The following is a 14859-nucleotide window of genomic DNA, read 5'->3' on the forward strand; positions in this document are numbered from 1 at the left end:
AGTACACAAGTGAGTTTGTTGGGTCCAGGTGACTTATGCTTCCATATATAGGTATCTACCTCATACTGCTGCAGCCTGTAATTAGTGCAGGTCCCTCTGAAACACAAGGCTTGTTACCAACCAAAGAAGATTTCCTTCTTTCTAGGACATTTTAGATTCATTTTTTTTTTTTTTTTTGTATAGCATGAGCCAGAGAGTGTAACCAAGCTGTGCTTGCATTAAAACCAGAACTCTGAATTCAATTAGAGTACAGTTTTTGTAAGGCAGTTATCCAGTGAAGAAAGCACTTAAGACCTATAAAGTCTTCCAGTCTCTGGAAGACTTTGTTGCCTGTTGATTGAAATCAAATGCTCAGGCATAACTGCCTGTCCGTGCATTAGTCTGTGATAGATGATGACAGTGTGCTCTTAACAGAGCAGTTTATGACAATTCAATTAGTTCTTTCATCTTGTTACTGTTCACCACATCAGTAGTGCATTTTCTGTTTTATTAATCTTGAGAATACTGAAACGAGTGGGAGTTGTAAGGAAGCAACAAAAGCAAAATACTCTCATGGCTTTGACTGGAGGTTCTTCATGGCTTTCTTTCTTTCTTTCTTTTTTTTTTTTTTTTCTTTTTAAATTTTATTTCTGCCTAGTTAGCTCCAACTGTCTCCAACAATTTAGTGCATGATATATCTGTTTGCATTTCTGTATATACTGAATATCAGATGAGATTTCTGGTCAAGGCACTTTTGCTCATTTCTTTTTTCATGCTCTTTACAGAGAGGGAAGAGGCTGCTGTTGAAATTCCTGAGGGAAACACTACAGCAGGAGCTGATGTGGACAAGAGGGTGAAGCGACGGTTGCTCATGGGTAAAAAGTGTTTATCCAAAATAACTTGGCTGTTTGCTCAAACCTCTTATGTTGAAGAATTGTTTTTTAATGTAACCATCGTAGTTCTGGACTGAATCCTTCCTGAGATGCCCCACTCCCTTTTCAGGACAGAATATTATTCCACAATGTATAAGAAACTGCATTCTGAAACTGAAACTGGAAATAGAGTTTTACCTGCTTCTCTTGAACTGAAAGTATGCTTGTGCATGGAAGAGAACTGGCTTCAGTGATGGATTACACCTAGAAGAGCATAGGGAGTGTAGGCCCATTTTGCCAACACATGTATTTAGCAGTTGCTCATGTATATCAGGCTAAATGTAGCTGAACAGTGTTCTTGGAACTGTACCTTGTATCATCATGTGATATTTCTTACCATTACAATGTCTCTGAGCAAACTTTATTTATTGTTGGCTAGAAACATGTGCAGTTAATAATGGTGGCTGTGATCGTACGTGTAAGGATACATCTACTGGAGTTCACTGCAGCTGTCCTGTTGGATTCACGCTCCAGTTTGATGGGAAGACATGTAAAGGTGAGTTTTGTACTCCTGCACATGTGTGTTCTAGCACCCTGCTGTAAGGTACTCATCTCCTAATGAAAGTAACACAGTATTCAGAGGGAAGCTGGTATGAGTAATGTGATCTGGGAAGCAGTGCAGCCATGGGAGATGCATGGCTTCCTTGTAAGAACATTCCAGTGTATCACATGCAGAAGTCTCTGCTGCTCTGCCCTCCCTCCTCACCACTTTCCATTCCCTCACCAAGATGGCCTCATTTTTGAGGGTTGAGAAGAGGCAATATAAGTAGGTCTGTGGTATAGTAGAGTTCAGTACTGGGAAATGTAGGCTTGTCGGTTCTTAAAAGCATGCAGTCCCATATTTGACTATATTATCCCCAGTCAACTGGGTACTGTAGATATTTGTAAGTAAATATCAGAATGTATTTCAGAGAAGACTGAGTAGAATTATTTATGCTGGTCTAAGCAGCTCTAAGGGTAACTAGAGTACTGGTAAGGAGAAAGGGGATGTTTAGGTAATGTATTGGGACATATTTTCCTATAATTAAATATTCAGACTGTTCTGCTAGGCAAAAATGATGGAATCCCCATGCCTGAGTCAATTAATATTAGATAACTCATTTTAATGTTGGCATGAAAAGGATAGGATAGCTCAGGAAGTCTATTCTGCCTGACATTTTGTCAGGGCTTAGGAAGAGGGAACTCAGAGGACTTTTAAAAAGCTGAAGCCTCTTAGAGAATGTTTAAGTCAAAATGTTTCCAAACAAAAGGTAGGGAAAAGGTCTCGTGTGAATACACGTACTCAAATGTAGCTGAAAGCAAATTAGCACAATCATGGAATAGAATGGGCCAGGTCATTCTTAAGATCTAGACCTGAACTTCCTCAAGATTTGTAGCAGATTTGTTATGTTTTGTTTCTGGGATTCTCCAGCCAATTGGGTATGATTATTTTCTGGCTTTGTCAGTGAAAGTATGTTGAATATATTCTATTTATTCACTGAAGTTTTTAAAATTATGATTGTTTTTACAGATATTGACGAATGTCAATCTAATAACGGAGGCTGTGATCATTTCTGTAAAAACACTGTTGGCAGTTTTGATTGCAGCTGCAGAAAAGGATTTAAATTGTTAACAGATGAGAAATCTTGTCAAGGTATGTGCACTGGAGAGGCAATAAAAGTAGAACAAATCAGCATGGCTTGGACATCTACCACAATGATGAAGTGATAATGGACTCCAGAATTTCCATGCCTTGTGTTTTCGTGTGTGTGTGTGTTTCAATTTCTGAAGCAGCTGTTAAGTTAATGCTGTTGTCTTGATACTATTGTAGGAGGTATGTTTCGTGTCATAGTGAGATATTATCTGGAAGCAGTGCAGATAGCATCATATTAAAAATCTCTTGATGAAGATAATGCTTTTTTTCCCCCTTCTATTAATGATCTTAAAATAACTTACAGGGAGAAATGAAGCCAATCCTAAATGAATCCATCCTAAAGACTATTTCACCATTGCAGCAAAATATTTTTTTTCCTAATGGGACATTTAAATGCTATGTGTTCTTTATTTAAAGAAAAAAAGTAAGTCATCTGATCTGTGAAGTCAGAAGCTTGTAGACATAGATGGGAATAACTATTCCCTAAACCATTATGGAAACATTTGATTTTTAGGAAGACATAAATTTCTACTGTGAGATTTACAGAACATATTTGTTTTATTGTATAATAGCGTATACATACAGATTGAGCAACCTTGTTTAGGCTGGTTAAGTACATTAAAAAGTAATGATCAAAATGGTCTTTGGCTTTGGCAAAGCTACAGTATGAAACAACATAAAGTGGATCAGTGAGCTGGGCAAATGAGTAATTCTGTTTCTAATTATGTTTCTTAGACAACTATTTGACATTTAATGATTAATTTCAGAAAACTAAACCAACCAACATAAAAAAAAAATTCAGCTGTGTTTTTGGCATGTTATTGTCCTTTTTAGGTTAGATGTAGGACATACCAAACTTAGTATAAAACTAAAGGATTTTCTGGATTTTTTTAAATAGAATTGGTTATGAGTTTATTTTAAAGATTTACATCTCCCTTTTGTTTGTCACTCCTGTTACTTTCCCTAGATTGTTTCAAAAGTGGTAGCTTGAAGTGCACCCAAGACCTTAATGAAAAGAAGTATGACATTATGTGCCAATAATGTTGATGGGAACTTTTTTATACCTGGGAACATTGCTATATAGCATGCTGAATGTACTGTCACAGAAGTTTTAGGTGCTTTTAATGATAAGCCAACTTTTCTTAAAGAAATAAGAGTTTCTGCCAGCATTTCTTTTCCTTCAAAGCAGAGAAGTAATGTCTTTTAAACATAATTGTTAAAACATAGCAACAGTTTTCATATTTGCCAAGAGAAAGCTTGTTTGGCAAACTAATTGGTCTCTTAGAAGTTGTCATTTCTTGTGTTGCATTATTTACTTCAAAAGAATTTGCTTAGTTTACTTAAATCTGTACATCTCTCTGTCCAACTTGGTTATCTCATAAGTGCTCCCTTTTCAGGCTGAAAGATACTAATGCATCCTTTAAAACTTGCAGACATTGATGAATGCTCTTTTGAACGGACATGTGACCACACGTGCATCAATCATCCAGGCACTTTTGAGTGTACTTGTAACAAAGGATACGCTCTCTATGGCTTCACACACTGTGGAGGTGAGTTATAAAGGAATACTGCAGGCCACACTGGTAGAGTGCTATTGCCACAGGTCTAGTTAGTGTCTGTGTAGGACATGTGCCTATGTATATACATAAGGTATTCACGGTAAATTTAAATCTTTACTGTAATAAGGAGACACAGCAAAAGTGAAAACTAACCTAGCTCACTTCTGTCTGTGCTCAAATTATTTTCCCTTCCCAGCCAGCATTCAGAAAGCACCTGTGACTATTAGAACAGATTCATTTTACACCTAGACGTGAAAGCTATGATTTGACCTATTTTTCATATGCAAAAGTCTCATTGACTTCAATGAACAGTGAGTTGAATAGGACTTGTAAGAACAGGGTGCTCTGGATGATTTTGAATATTACAATTTTGCAGGTTATCCTTGTGCATCTTGCAGATTGTTATATGATTTAGATTGGAGCTTTATCTGATGCAGTACCATTAATTTACATTGGCCAAGAATGATATTCCTAAATGCTTTACTACTTTACTACACAAAAAGTTCAAGAAAAGAGAGGAAGATATTGACAGATTGGGTGCTAATTTTCTCTTCATAACATATAAACTGTTCAGATGCTAATCCTTGTACCACAGTAACTCCTTCATTTGCTGACAATTGTCACAACTGGTAGGTGTACTGAGTGTACACCTGAGCTATATGGAAGAAGCCACTAAATACTGGAGATAATAGGATGCCATTGCCTGCATAATCCTACCAAAAAGTCAGTTAAAAGTAAGGATTTGAGCTGATTTTGTAGTATCTTAGGCAGTAGTACCAATTTTAAGGTGTTCCCTTCTTTTTTCATCATTCTTCTGTTGCTCATTCCTACTCCTGCTATCTCAGTTCTGCTAGTAGAATGTTTTTCCCCTGAAACCAGTTCAGTTTTGTCATCTATTTCACAGCATTTTCTCCAAATGATTATCTGTGTCAAGAAGGAAACAAGTGGTAGGAGAAAGCATTGACAAGTACTCCAATTACCTCTGAGAAAACTGGATACCTTCAGTTGCACAAACTTTCTGGGACTCACTGAGTCTCATAAGGGATTCGTTGGTGGTAGCTTTATAGGTTTATGTGTAATTGTCATAAAGCTGAGGGAGACAAGCAGCTATCAGGGTGGATCCAAGAAGCAGAGACATCAAACTTTGCATTTCCCTTTGTTGACGTTGATTCAATTCCTGTCACACTATTTCTCCAGCCTGTCGAGGTCCCTCTGAATAGTGGCACAAACGTCTGGTGTATCAGCCACTCCTCCCAGTTTTGTATCAGCTGCAGACTTGCTGAGGGTGAACTCTTGTTCCATCACCCAGGTTTAATGAAGAGGATAAATAGCCTTGGCCCCAGTATTGACCCCTGTGGTACACCACTGGTGAATGTCCTGCATCTGGACTTTGTGTTACTGTTTACAACACTTTCAGCCCAGAAATTCAGCCAAAGATCTAGAAGTCTTCCTGGAAGTAGTAAGGGAGGGAACTGCCATTTATTGCTGTTCAGCAGAGCTCAGGATAATGCAATGGAAAGTGTATTCTGCATCAGCAAGCAACAGTGCACTAAAGGCAGTTAGTGTTGTTGCTAGTTTCTCCACCTCTTGGCCATTACTGGGCTGGGCAAGGCCCATGAAATTGGCTAAATTGACTTACTGGGATTGTGGTGATTCAGTGGTGTTATTTGCACACTTGGAATCAAATATTGTTCTATGATAGATGTATCTATCTGAGCACTTTGGAGGGTTGGCCACTGTGAATCTTGTCCACATCGTCTGTCTTTATTCCAAAATGGAAATATTAATTAACTAGTTGCAGTGCAATGCAGACTTGATCTGGTGGTTTTTTCGTTAACTTGTTAACATATTGCTGAGGCTGGAGATATTTTTTTTCTAATATGTCATTCAGGGACATACCTGACATCGCCTTTCCCACAACATTTGATTGATTTTGACACTCATTGAAGGATTTTCATTAAAACAAAACTATTTCAGGGTGGGTTTCCAGATGGCATTCCAAAGACCTTTTCTAGACCCTACTAAGAGGTATTTTTGTACAGATTTATCTAGTTGTGTTAGTAAGAATGCAGGACTTTGGTAAAAGTTATTTTTAAAAAATATTTTTACCTTTCCTCTATAGACATTAATGAATGTAGCATCAACAATGGTGGTTGCCAACAGCTGTGTGTGAACACACTGGGAGACTATGAATGCCTGTGTCACTCTAACTACAAATTACACTGGAATAAAAAGGATTGTGTTGGTAAGGTGCCTAGCAGATACATTACCACTCCTGAAATGTTTGAAGGCCACATGGTTGTAGTCAAATCTGAAACCTTGATCTGTCCAGTTAAGTGGTATGAGTCAATGTTCTCTGTATTCTGCTTTACTTTTTAATCAGACATGATGGTACTGAAGTTTAAACTGGTAAAAACAAACCAAAACCAACCAACCAAACAAAAAACAGGAGATACTTTGAGGGACTTTGATGTTCTTTCCTCTGCTTTTATCTATGTCCTTTTGTTTCCCTGCATGAGAGTTTGCTGATGATCATGGTGGGATCCTCCAGTGGTTTGATTTTGCTTTCTTTTTCTGTCTAAAGAGCATATTAATTTCATGGGTGTTCTCTGGTACCATCTACATAAGAAGCTGCATGACATTTTCTTAGTATTGCATATGTAGATGTTTTACTTCTCCCATGAGTATTTGTTTTATCCTATTTAGAATTAAAGGGGCCTTTGCCTGCTAATGTGTCACCCAAGGTATTGCTGCACTGTATTAAGAGTGGTGGGAGTGATAGATGCCTCTTAAGCTGCACTTCGGATGTTCAGGTAGTTTCTGGTAAGTCCAAAAAAAAACCACAGCCTACAACCAAATCAAAACAAACAACAACATCCCAAACCCAACAACAAACCACAAAAACAAAACAAAACCCACGAGCATTTGATTCCATAGAGAGTGCAAGAGTAGCAAAGCTCGTAACCCTCATGGAAGCCCCAAGAAGTAGACAATCAATAGGGACTATTCCTCTTGCACTATAGATAAAGGACCATATCCTTGTCAGTGTTCCAGGAAGCCCCCCTTTTCATATCCATTATAGACACTCTGCCCTCAGATTCCCTTCTCATGACAACTGTCTTTTTGAATCTGGAGAGGACAGGACAGAATTCTCTGTGCTCCTTGGGCCATTCCTTAATTGGCCCTGAGAGCTGCTGCTGAATGGCGTGAAGGCATTCCAGCCCTGCATGGGGTCTGAGCTTCTGCCTGCACAGCCCTTCCACCCCTCAGGACACAGCCTGCAGATCCATCTGGTGCTCGTTAGACAGATGATTCTTTTCTTCCTGAACCCTTTAGATTGCTTAGGAAAAGACAAACTCAAATGTGGAGTACTCTATGAATAACATAATTGAAAAAGGTGAAGATGATGCAGATCAACAAATGAATGTCTTATAAACTATGGGGGTCTTCAGTCTGTGCACAAAGCCTATGTCTTTACTGTCTGTATGGTCTGTCTGTTAGGAACACAAGATGCTTACACCCTCACCTGTGGCAGCTCATCTCAACTTAAGAAAAAGCAGCAAAGTACAAATGCATCCACTTGGCTGGGTAATTAGATTTACTGTTGCATGATTTGACTGATTTCTTTCATTGGGTAACTGAAATAAGTGTGTTCTGTTGGCTTTCCTTCTATTTTTCCTCTCCATTTTACTCCCTCTGTTTTTCCTTCCTCTTCTTCATGATTACAGCAGAAAATTCCTCTTGTACTGCTTCATCAGCATCACCCAGACTAAAACTTAAGAATAATGGAAGAGAAAAGGATCAGTAGTGAGATGAACAGCAAGACTAGGAGTGTCATGCCTCATTTTAGACATCCAAATTGGGCAGTGTTGGCAACTTACAGGTTCTATGTTGAGTTGTTGGTCAATGGAATTTAGAAAGCATTTGAAGCTAAGGAGATAAAAGGTACTATTTTATATAAACGTAAGCTACTCTTCTGAATCTTCTTGATGTGAAGTATCTCTTTTGATTTCAGCCAACATTTATTTGATTTTACACAGAAGCACATCTGGATTTGATCTCTGTCCATATTTGAAATCTATCACGCTTTGTTCCCATTCCAGTTGTGAACTAGCTTCACAGCAGCAGGAAGCTGGCATCTCTTTAGGTCTTCTGTGATGACCACTTTTCACTTTATATATACACATTTTTTTGATAACATCGTTATGACGTCATATTAGGGTAATCCAATTTTTCTACTCCTTTTTAACATAACATTTCATTGTTTCTTCCTGAAGATATTTCAGCCATCAAGATAAGCGTAACCTTTAAATTAAATGAAGGAAAATGTAGTTTGAAAAAGACTGAGATGTTTCAAGAAGGTCTGGAACAGATGATACCAGGTATGAATATAAAAATGCAGGTAAGCAGGTTAGAGCCATAGCTCAGGGCTTATTAAGTGCTTTCCTGATGTGAAGTGTACCATAAATAAAGCTTAGAGAGCTGCAGACTTTCTTCTCCTTATTAGCCTCATGAATCATACTTCTTCCCAGCCATGGTTTTTGTAGTACTTGCTTCAGGTGACAAGGACTTCCCTGTGACAACCTAACAGTTTGCTATGAAGGTCCTTCTCCTTTTTATTTTTTTTTGTATGACTGCCAGTAAATTGTCAGTAAAATCAAACATACGTTTTGTTCTTTTCACTTTTTTTTCTCTCTCTCTCTCTAACCTTTCTTTCACTTCATTTATTTCTTCCCTGCTGCTTACTGTCTGATGCCTCTGGGCCTCTTATGACGACTCTGTTGCTAAAGGGTTATTCCTCTTTTCTGTTCTCTTCCTCTTATACTTCAGCAGCCCCAGATGGTGAGGTCAGCTCTTCCGTCTGTTCCAAGACAGAAAGTATAGTCTGAGAATTTACAAAGTCAGCAGAAAATGAGGAATATATACACTTGAAAAAAAAAAGTTACTAAATAATACTATGAATCAGCATGTCAGTTTGTTTGTCCTTAGAAGAGGAACAGTGATAAACTGTGCTAGATACTCTAAAGAGTATATGATCCAGAACCAGAGCTTATTCTGGATCTTTTTTTTTTTTTTTTTCCAAATAAATATTGTTTCATCACTGAAACCCTGCAAATGGTCTTCAAACATCCTTTAGATGCAGCCATGGCTTAGTTTAAACACCCTTATAAGCTAACATGTTTTTAACATGGTTTGTATGAATGCAGAATTTTTTCCCTCAGGTGGTCTGTCTGGTGCAGGTAGCATCATGGTTTTAAGATGCTTTAGATAGTGCTGAAGCAATTCAATGGCAGCTAGCAAAATCCAGGGGAAGCAGGCTGAGCACTGCAGCCAAGTTCTAATCCTAGCAGCAAATCATGCCTCTGACCACTGCAGCTGTAGAGTTTTCACCTGACAGTACATCCATGGGTGCACTGGAATCACGATTCTAAGTGAGGGTACATGAGCTGAGAAACTGGACAAACTATTTGTTTACTGGCAAGTGGAGTGAATCACTTGCTCCCCTTGAAGTTTTTGTGACAAAATATGCACTGAATACTAGTGAATATCTAATAACGTAGCTGGCCAAGCTTTTGCTTCCTTTAATTTTGTTCATACAGAAAGACATAATTCACTAATGGAGAGATTCCACTATGTAAACCTAACATGCAGCTCTGGCAAGAAAGTTCATGGAGCCGTCAGTAGACTGCCAGCAACTAGAGAGATTTTTATCACTGTGGACTTTGAGCTTGAAACAAACCAAAAGGAGGTAACAGGTTGGTTGGAAAATAATCCAAGGTGCGATTTGAAGCTTCTTACAGTTTGCTCTTTTCTGTTTTTTTTTTTTTTTTTTTTTTTTTTCACTTCTTCATTTATGCAAAATTATAATAAAAAGTATCTCCTGTTTTGAAAGTTAATTTTTCTGCTTCCAAAAAAGTTGAGAGATGGGAAAAGTTTCTAAGATTAAAAAGCTGTCCATGGATTAAAGTCTTCTGGTCTGATTAATTTTCTTGAAGCCTGATGGTGTTGTCCTTAAGGATTTCAGACTTGTTCAAAGAAGTTACTTTCTCAGTGATTGGCACTGACATTTTGCACTGGGTAGACTTTTGTGTCTGGTCACTAATAGCAGATTGCACCCTTGGTACTTTTCAGAAACATGTGATGTGCGCTGTGCGCGAAAAAAGACTGAAAAGAGATTTCGTAAAACCATTCGAACTTTACGGAAGACAGTCAACAGGGACCAATTCCGTGTTCGTGTCTCTGGCATGGACCACGAAGTGGCCAGAAAATCTCTCAAGCTGTCAGAGCCACAGCAGTCATGTGGTGTAGGACAGATACATGTGGGTAACAGATGTGGTAAGTAAATGTAAATTAGGAACAAACCATCACATGTGTTTTGGCTTTGCCCAGGTCTGGTGAGCAGGGAGGGGATCATGGGAAGCTTCTCCAGGAGAGAGGAGGGCTGTGTGTGATGTAATTAAGTTAACTGTTTGTGCAGCTGATATGTGCCTCTCTCTATGTATTGTTGGCAATTGCTGTATGATAGCGTAGAATAAGGGCTCAGTAAACAGTTTAATATGGATGACACAAAGTCTCCAGTACACTCCAAGGGTTTTCCCTTGGAGTAAACTTGGGGTGTTAGCATCAGACATCAGTGCCTTGAGATCACCGGTGTTATTTATAGAACACCACATTTAATATCTAGTGTAACACTGTGCTTCTGAACTTGTGAAAGTTTCTTATCTTGCTCTTTCCAAATAAAAAAGCTGAGCAGAATTTGATACAGCCACAATTCTCTTCATTGATTGAGCTCTGAGTCTTCATGATAAAGTTTTTGAACTTCATGGAGAAAAGGGATTTTCTAGGCCAGTACAGAGAAAAATCTTAATTATCATGGCACTAAAGGGCACCACCATAGTGCAGCCCACAACAAATGCTTCTAAATCACAAAAGTTAAGGAGAAGGGTCAGATGTTATCTTAAGGGGGACCTAACAACCGTGACAGCTAATTCAGGCTGCACAGGGTATGTAGCATGTAAGTGGTTTTGTGAATTGGCAAGCCTTTAAAATGCTCGTCAGGTTGAATTAGTACGTCTTCCAGCTGCAACCCATTCAGGCTTAGAATAGATTTTCAAATTTTGTTTTGCTAACTCTAGAAACTTGGATTCATAGAATAGAAAAATGAATTAGTGTTTAAAACATCTGTGCGAGCAAGCAGGCATAAGGAATTACTCAGGAATTCTGTCAGAAAAAGTTGTAAGTTTTGATTTTTTTTTGTAGCATAGTAAGTCTGCAAAACTTCAGAGACTTCATCAAGCTGTGTTTACACTGATATTTTCAAACTGTTGTATCTGCTGCTGGAGGAATCGTTTGAAAAATGTTCTCTCTGTCCGTTGTACAGAGCACAATATGCTTTCAAGCCCATTTGTAATTTTGTCTGAAAAAAACAGCAATGTGTAAGCTAAAAAATAGTGCAGGTAAAGGAGACAAATTTTTCTCTGGGTCCATTTGCTTTCATTGTCAACTAATGTGAGTTGCAATTAGGAAATGGACCAACAAGAAAATGACAAAAAATATTTTTAGGTAGCCACAGAGCAAATTTATTTTCTTATTACAAATGAACAGCTTATGTGGCATTTTTGTTGTGTTCAGAGAGAAAGAGAGCTTTTGGAGAATGCCTGGAAAACTTTAAGGTCAGCACAAATAGCCTGTGTACGGCAGAAGCGATCAGAGACACTGAGCATATGAAGATAACTGTTTTGAAGAGGAACTTGTAAAAGTCCAGATTCTTCTTTTGCTGAGATTGGTGCCACAGTTGACCCTAAACATCTTAACAAGTACTGGTGAGAGCAGTGAATCTAGAAAGCTATGATTGCCAGTGTGTATCATGCCTTGTGGTTCAATTTACTTATGGCTGAAAAGGTGTAATTGCCAAATGAAGCTTATTTTTTTTAGCTGAACTGTTAAGGCTATATCCTAGTGCAGGTTTGCTCTGATTGAACAATTCCACCACACCTTTTACTTGCATAGATGCTAACATCTTTCTCCTCCACTTTAATGTTCCTCACGTATTTACATTAAACTTACAGAAACTTAATACCTTTAAAACTTCTCTACATCCTTTGTCAAATTGCTGGAAGCTGGACAGAAAGTTCACTGGTTGCTGAGGGCACATAAAAGTACACATAGAAGCAGCACTATTACATACGCCTCATTTCCTTAGAAAAACTGATTGTCCCAGTGTGTATGGTAAAGGCAGCACTGGGTGGCTGCTGCTGCTGCTCTGACTGCTAGTCAGAAGGAGCTAAGAAATAGGCTGGGGAGATGAGAATGAAGTGGGAACAGTGTGGAAGAAGAGGAAGAAGCTAGCTCAGGGATGTGTGTGGAAGAGCAGGATTTTTTCGTTTTGTTTTGATTTGATTGTTTTGCAGAACTGCTGAAAACTTCTGGACAGGTGTGGCCTTGTTTATCTAGATGTGCTAATGATTCTGGTGAGAAAGTGACTCCATAGCAAGACATACCAGGTCAGCAGATGGACTCAGTGCAGCTGGTGGATGTGGTCTCAGGACAGGCAGAGAACTTTGGCAAAAGGATTTTGCTCAGTCTGACCAGAGGAGCAGAAAACAGTGAGGGGGAATAAGTAAGTTTAAGAACTTACAAATCTTCTGTGATACGGATAGTAAGTGAAGTGTAGGTTTCAGTTCACTTTTTTCAAGTATGTATGTTAAAGCAAAATACTTGGAATTTTGCTAGGCTAGGTATAGTTTTATTGATTCAGACAGTCTTGGACAGGCCCTCTTTCTGTGGTGAACTTCTCCTGGTACAGCACTGTCTGAAATGTTAGTTGTATTTTAGCAGTGTAAAAGGAGAAGTCTTGCACATGCTCTGACAGCTTTTATCATAAGTAACTGGCCTGAAATCAAAGCAGGAAGCTAAACTGCATTTGGTTTGCACTTCTGGTGAAGTAGTACTTTGCCTGATTTCCCCGCTTTAACTCCTAGTGACTACAGTGGGACACACTGCTGAATAAAAGATCTAGAGAGGCACCAGGAACAGATTAGGCATGATTTCGAAGGCAGTTCATCATCCTTCATAGGCTGAATGGTTGCATGTGTGTCTGCTGTTCCTTAAGCATTTGTTGATAGTAAAAGGGAATTCACAGTGGATTCCAGGCACTGGTGTATTTTATTTCAAATTTGCTATTTAACATACAGTTCTGTATGAAATTTTCTGATGCCTTTGAGGTCCAAATGTTGTATTTATCTACCTTGTGAAGTGTGAGCTCTGTGCAAGTGAGTAATTACATTTAGTATCCGCTCACATTGTTTCACTGTCTGAAGTCCTGAGAATGACTTCCATGGAGCAGCCTGCAGTGGGTCTCTATTCACGTATATCACAGGAAATGCATGTAGCAAAATGGAAACTTCGTCAACCTTTCCAGAGAATTCTGGATTCTTGCAGCAGGGGTATGATCTTTCCACACTGAAGTAAATCTTATCTTTAAAAATATACATGCTACATGCTACTATATATAAAGCTACATGCTACTTCAAGAGGAGAAGATTTATCTTGGGGAGAATGCAATTTCATTCATTAATCTTGTCTACAGGTATTCATTCTCCAGTATGAGCTAGACTTCAGGCAGGTATAACAGCCAAAGACCAACTGTTTAAATACTGACAATTCCTTTTCAGAATCTGCTTTACTACTAACGTAAATGCTGAAAGAGAAGAAATAGATATCTACTGGGGCCCTTTGCCCACAGGCATTTTCCACTAAGGGAGAAGCAACACGCAAGTTATCTGTGCTTTCCATCACTTAAAACACTGTCATACATTGATCATGCCTCAAGGAGCTGAAAGTATACCAAAAATTGGTATATATATATACCAAAAAAATTTGGTATTTTTTGTGTTAGATACATGAATATTTTCATACATGAAGGGAGGCAAACAGAAATAACATTCTCTGAACTTGCTGTATACAAAGACATACAAGCATGCCCCTGCTGCAGAGTTACAAATGGATTCATCCATTCATGGAGCTGTCACTTACGAGAACAGTAAACAGGAGAGCAGCACTAGTATAGGTACTGCTCTGATGTAAATGCTGAGCAGTTTTACCTTCTGTGAGAGGTGTTGATGCATTTCATTGCTCAGTAGTTATCCCCTTAGTTTAGAGGATGTAAATAAAAGATATTTCATACAAAATAGTCTTATTAAAGTTTAGATATAGTATGATACTGGCATTATGAAAGCACATAAAAACATACTGAAACAGAAAATTGAAATGCTGCCTAGCAGTTCTCACAGTTAGTTGTATTTCCACACAACAGAGAACTGTAAGTCACATTTTTTGTTTTTATAAAACTGACAAGAAGAAATAAATTATCAAATGTGGGAGAGAGCTATCTGTATGATACTGTGCTTGCAGCCATAGACTTAAGACGCAAATCCTTAAGATGTGTAACCATCTCATGTAACCTAAGTGTGTGAACTGTTAAATTACAATAACTTAAAGGATGCTGCTTCAGAATTGATTTGCATGAGTTGTTGGTCATTATCCTTGTAAAGTCAAGGCATGAATCTTAAGAAAATGGTAAAATGGTGGATCTTGACCTCCTTTATAACGTTCACCTTCTTAGCCACTGCGATACTACAGCATTTGTCTAGAGGAGCAAATACTCAAAGGCTACTGTGTTGAAAAGAGAGGAAGAGCCTTTAAGTGTCTTTGTAACTGTTAATCCTTGTTCCCTGTGCCCCCTTCTTTTCTTTTC

At 38.4% G+C, this 14859-nt stretch overlaps 1 protein-coding gene across 4 annotated transcripts in view; it reads left to right on the top strand.

Moving 5' to 3' along the window:
- SCUBE2 (signal peptide, CUB domain and EGF like domain containing 2) overlaps positions 1-14859 on the top strand; it is a 43237-nt gene that overhangs the window by 11816 nt on the left and 16562 nt on the right. For 2 of the 4 annotated variants that reach the window (XM_084521605.1, XM_084521606.1), the window contains exons 7-16: positions 765-854; positions 1291-1407; positions 2422-2544; positions 3978-4094; positions 6226-6348; positions 6810-6926; positions 7605-7691; positions 8381-8485; positions 9704-9859; positions 10236-10439. In XM_084521605.1, the coding sequence (XP_084377731.1) occupies positions 765-854; positions 1291-1407; positions 2422-2544; positions 3978-4094; positions 6226-6348; positions 6810-6926; positions 7605-7691; positions 8381-8485; positions 9704-9859; positions 10236-10439 (1239 nt within the window). The remainder of the gene's footprint in view (positions 1-764; positions 855-1290; positions 1408-2421; positions 2545-3977; positions 4095-6225; positions 6349-6809; positions 6927-7604; positions 7692-8380; positions 8486-9703; positions 9860-10235; positions 10440-14859) is intronic. The other 2 variants (XM_084521607.1, XM_084521608.1) reach the window with 1 other exon arrangement.

This window comes from Aythya ferina (assembly GCF_964211825.1).
Source record: "Aythya ferina genome assembly, chromosome: 5".
Taxonomy (NCBI): domain Eukaryota; kingdom Metazoa; phylum Chordata; class Aves; order Anseriformes; family Anatidae; genus Aythya; species Aythya ferina.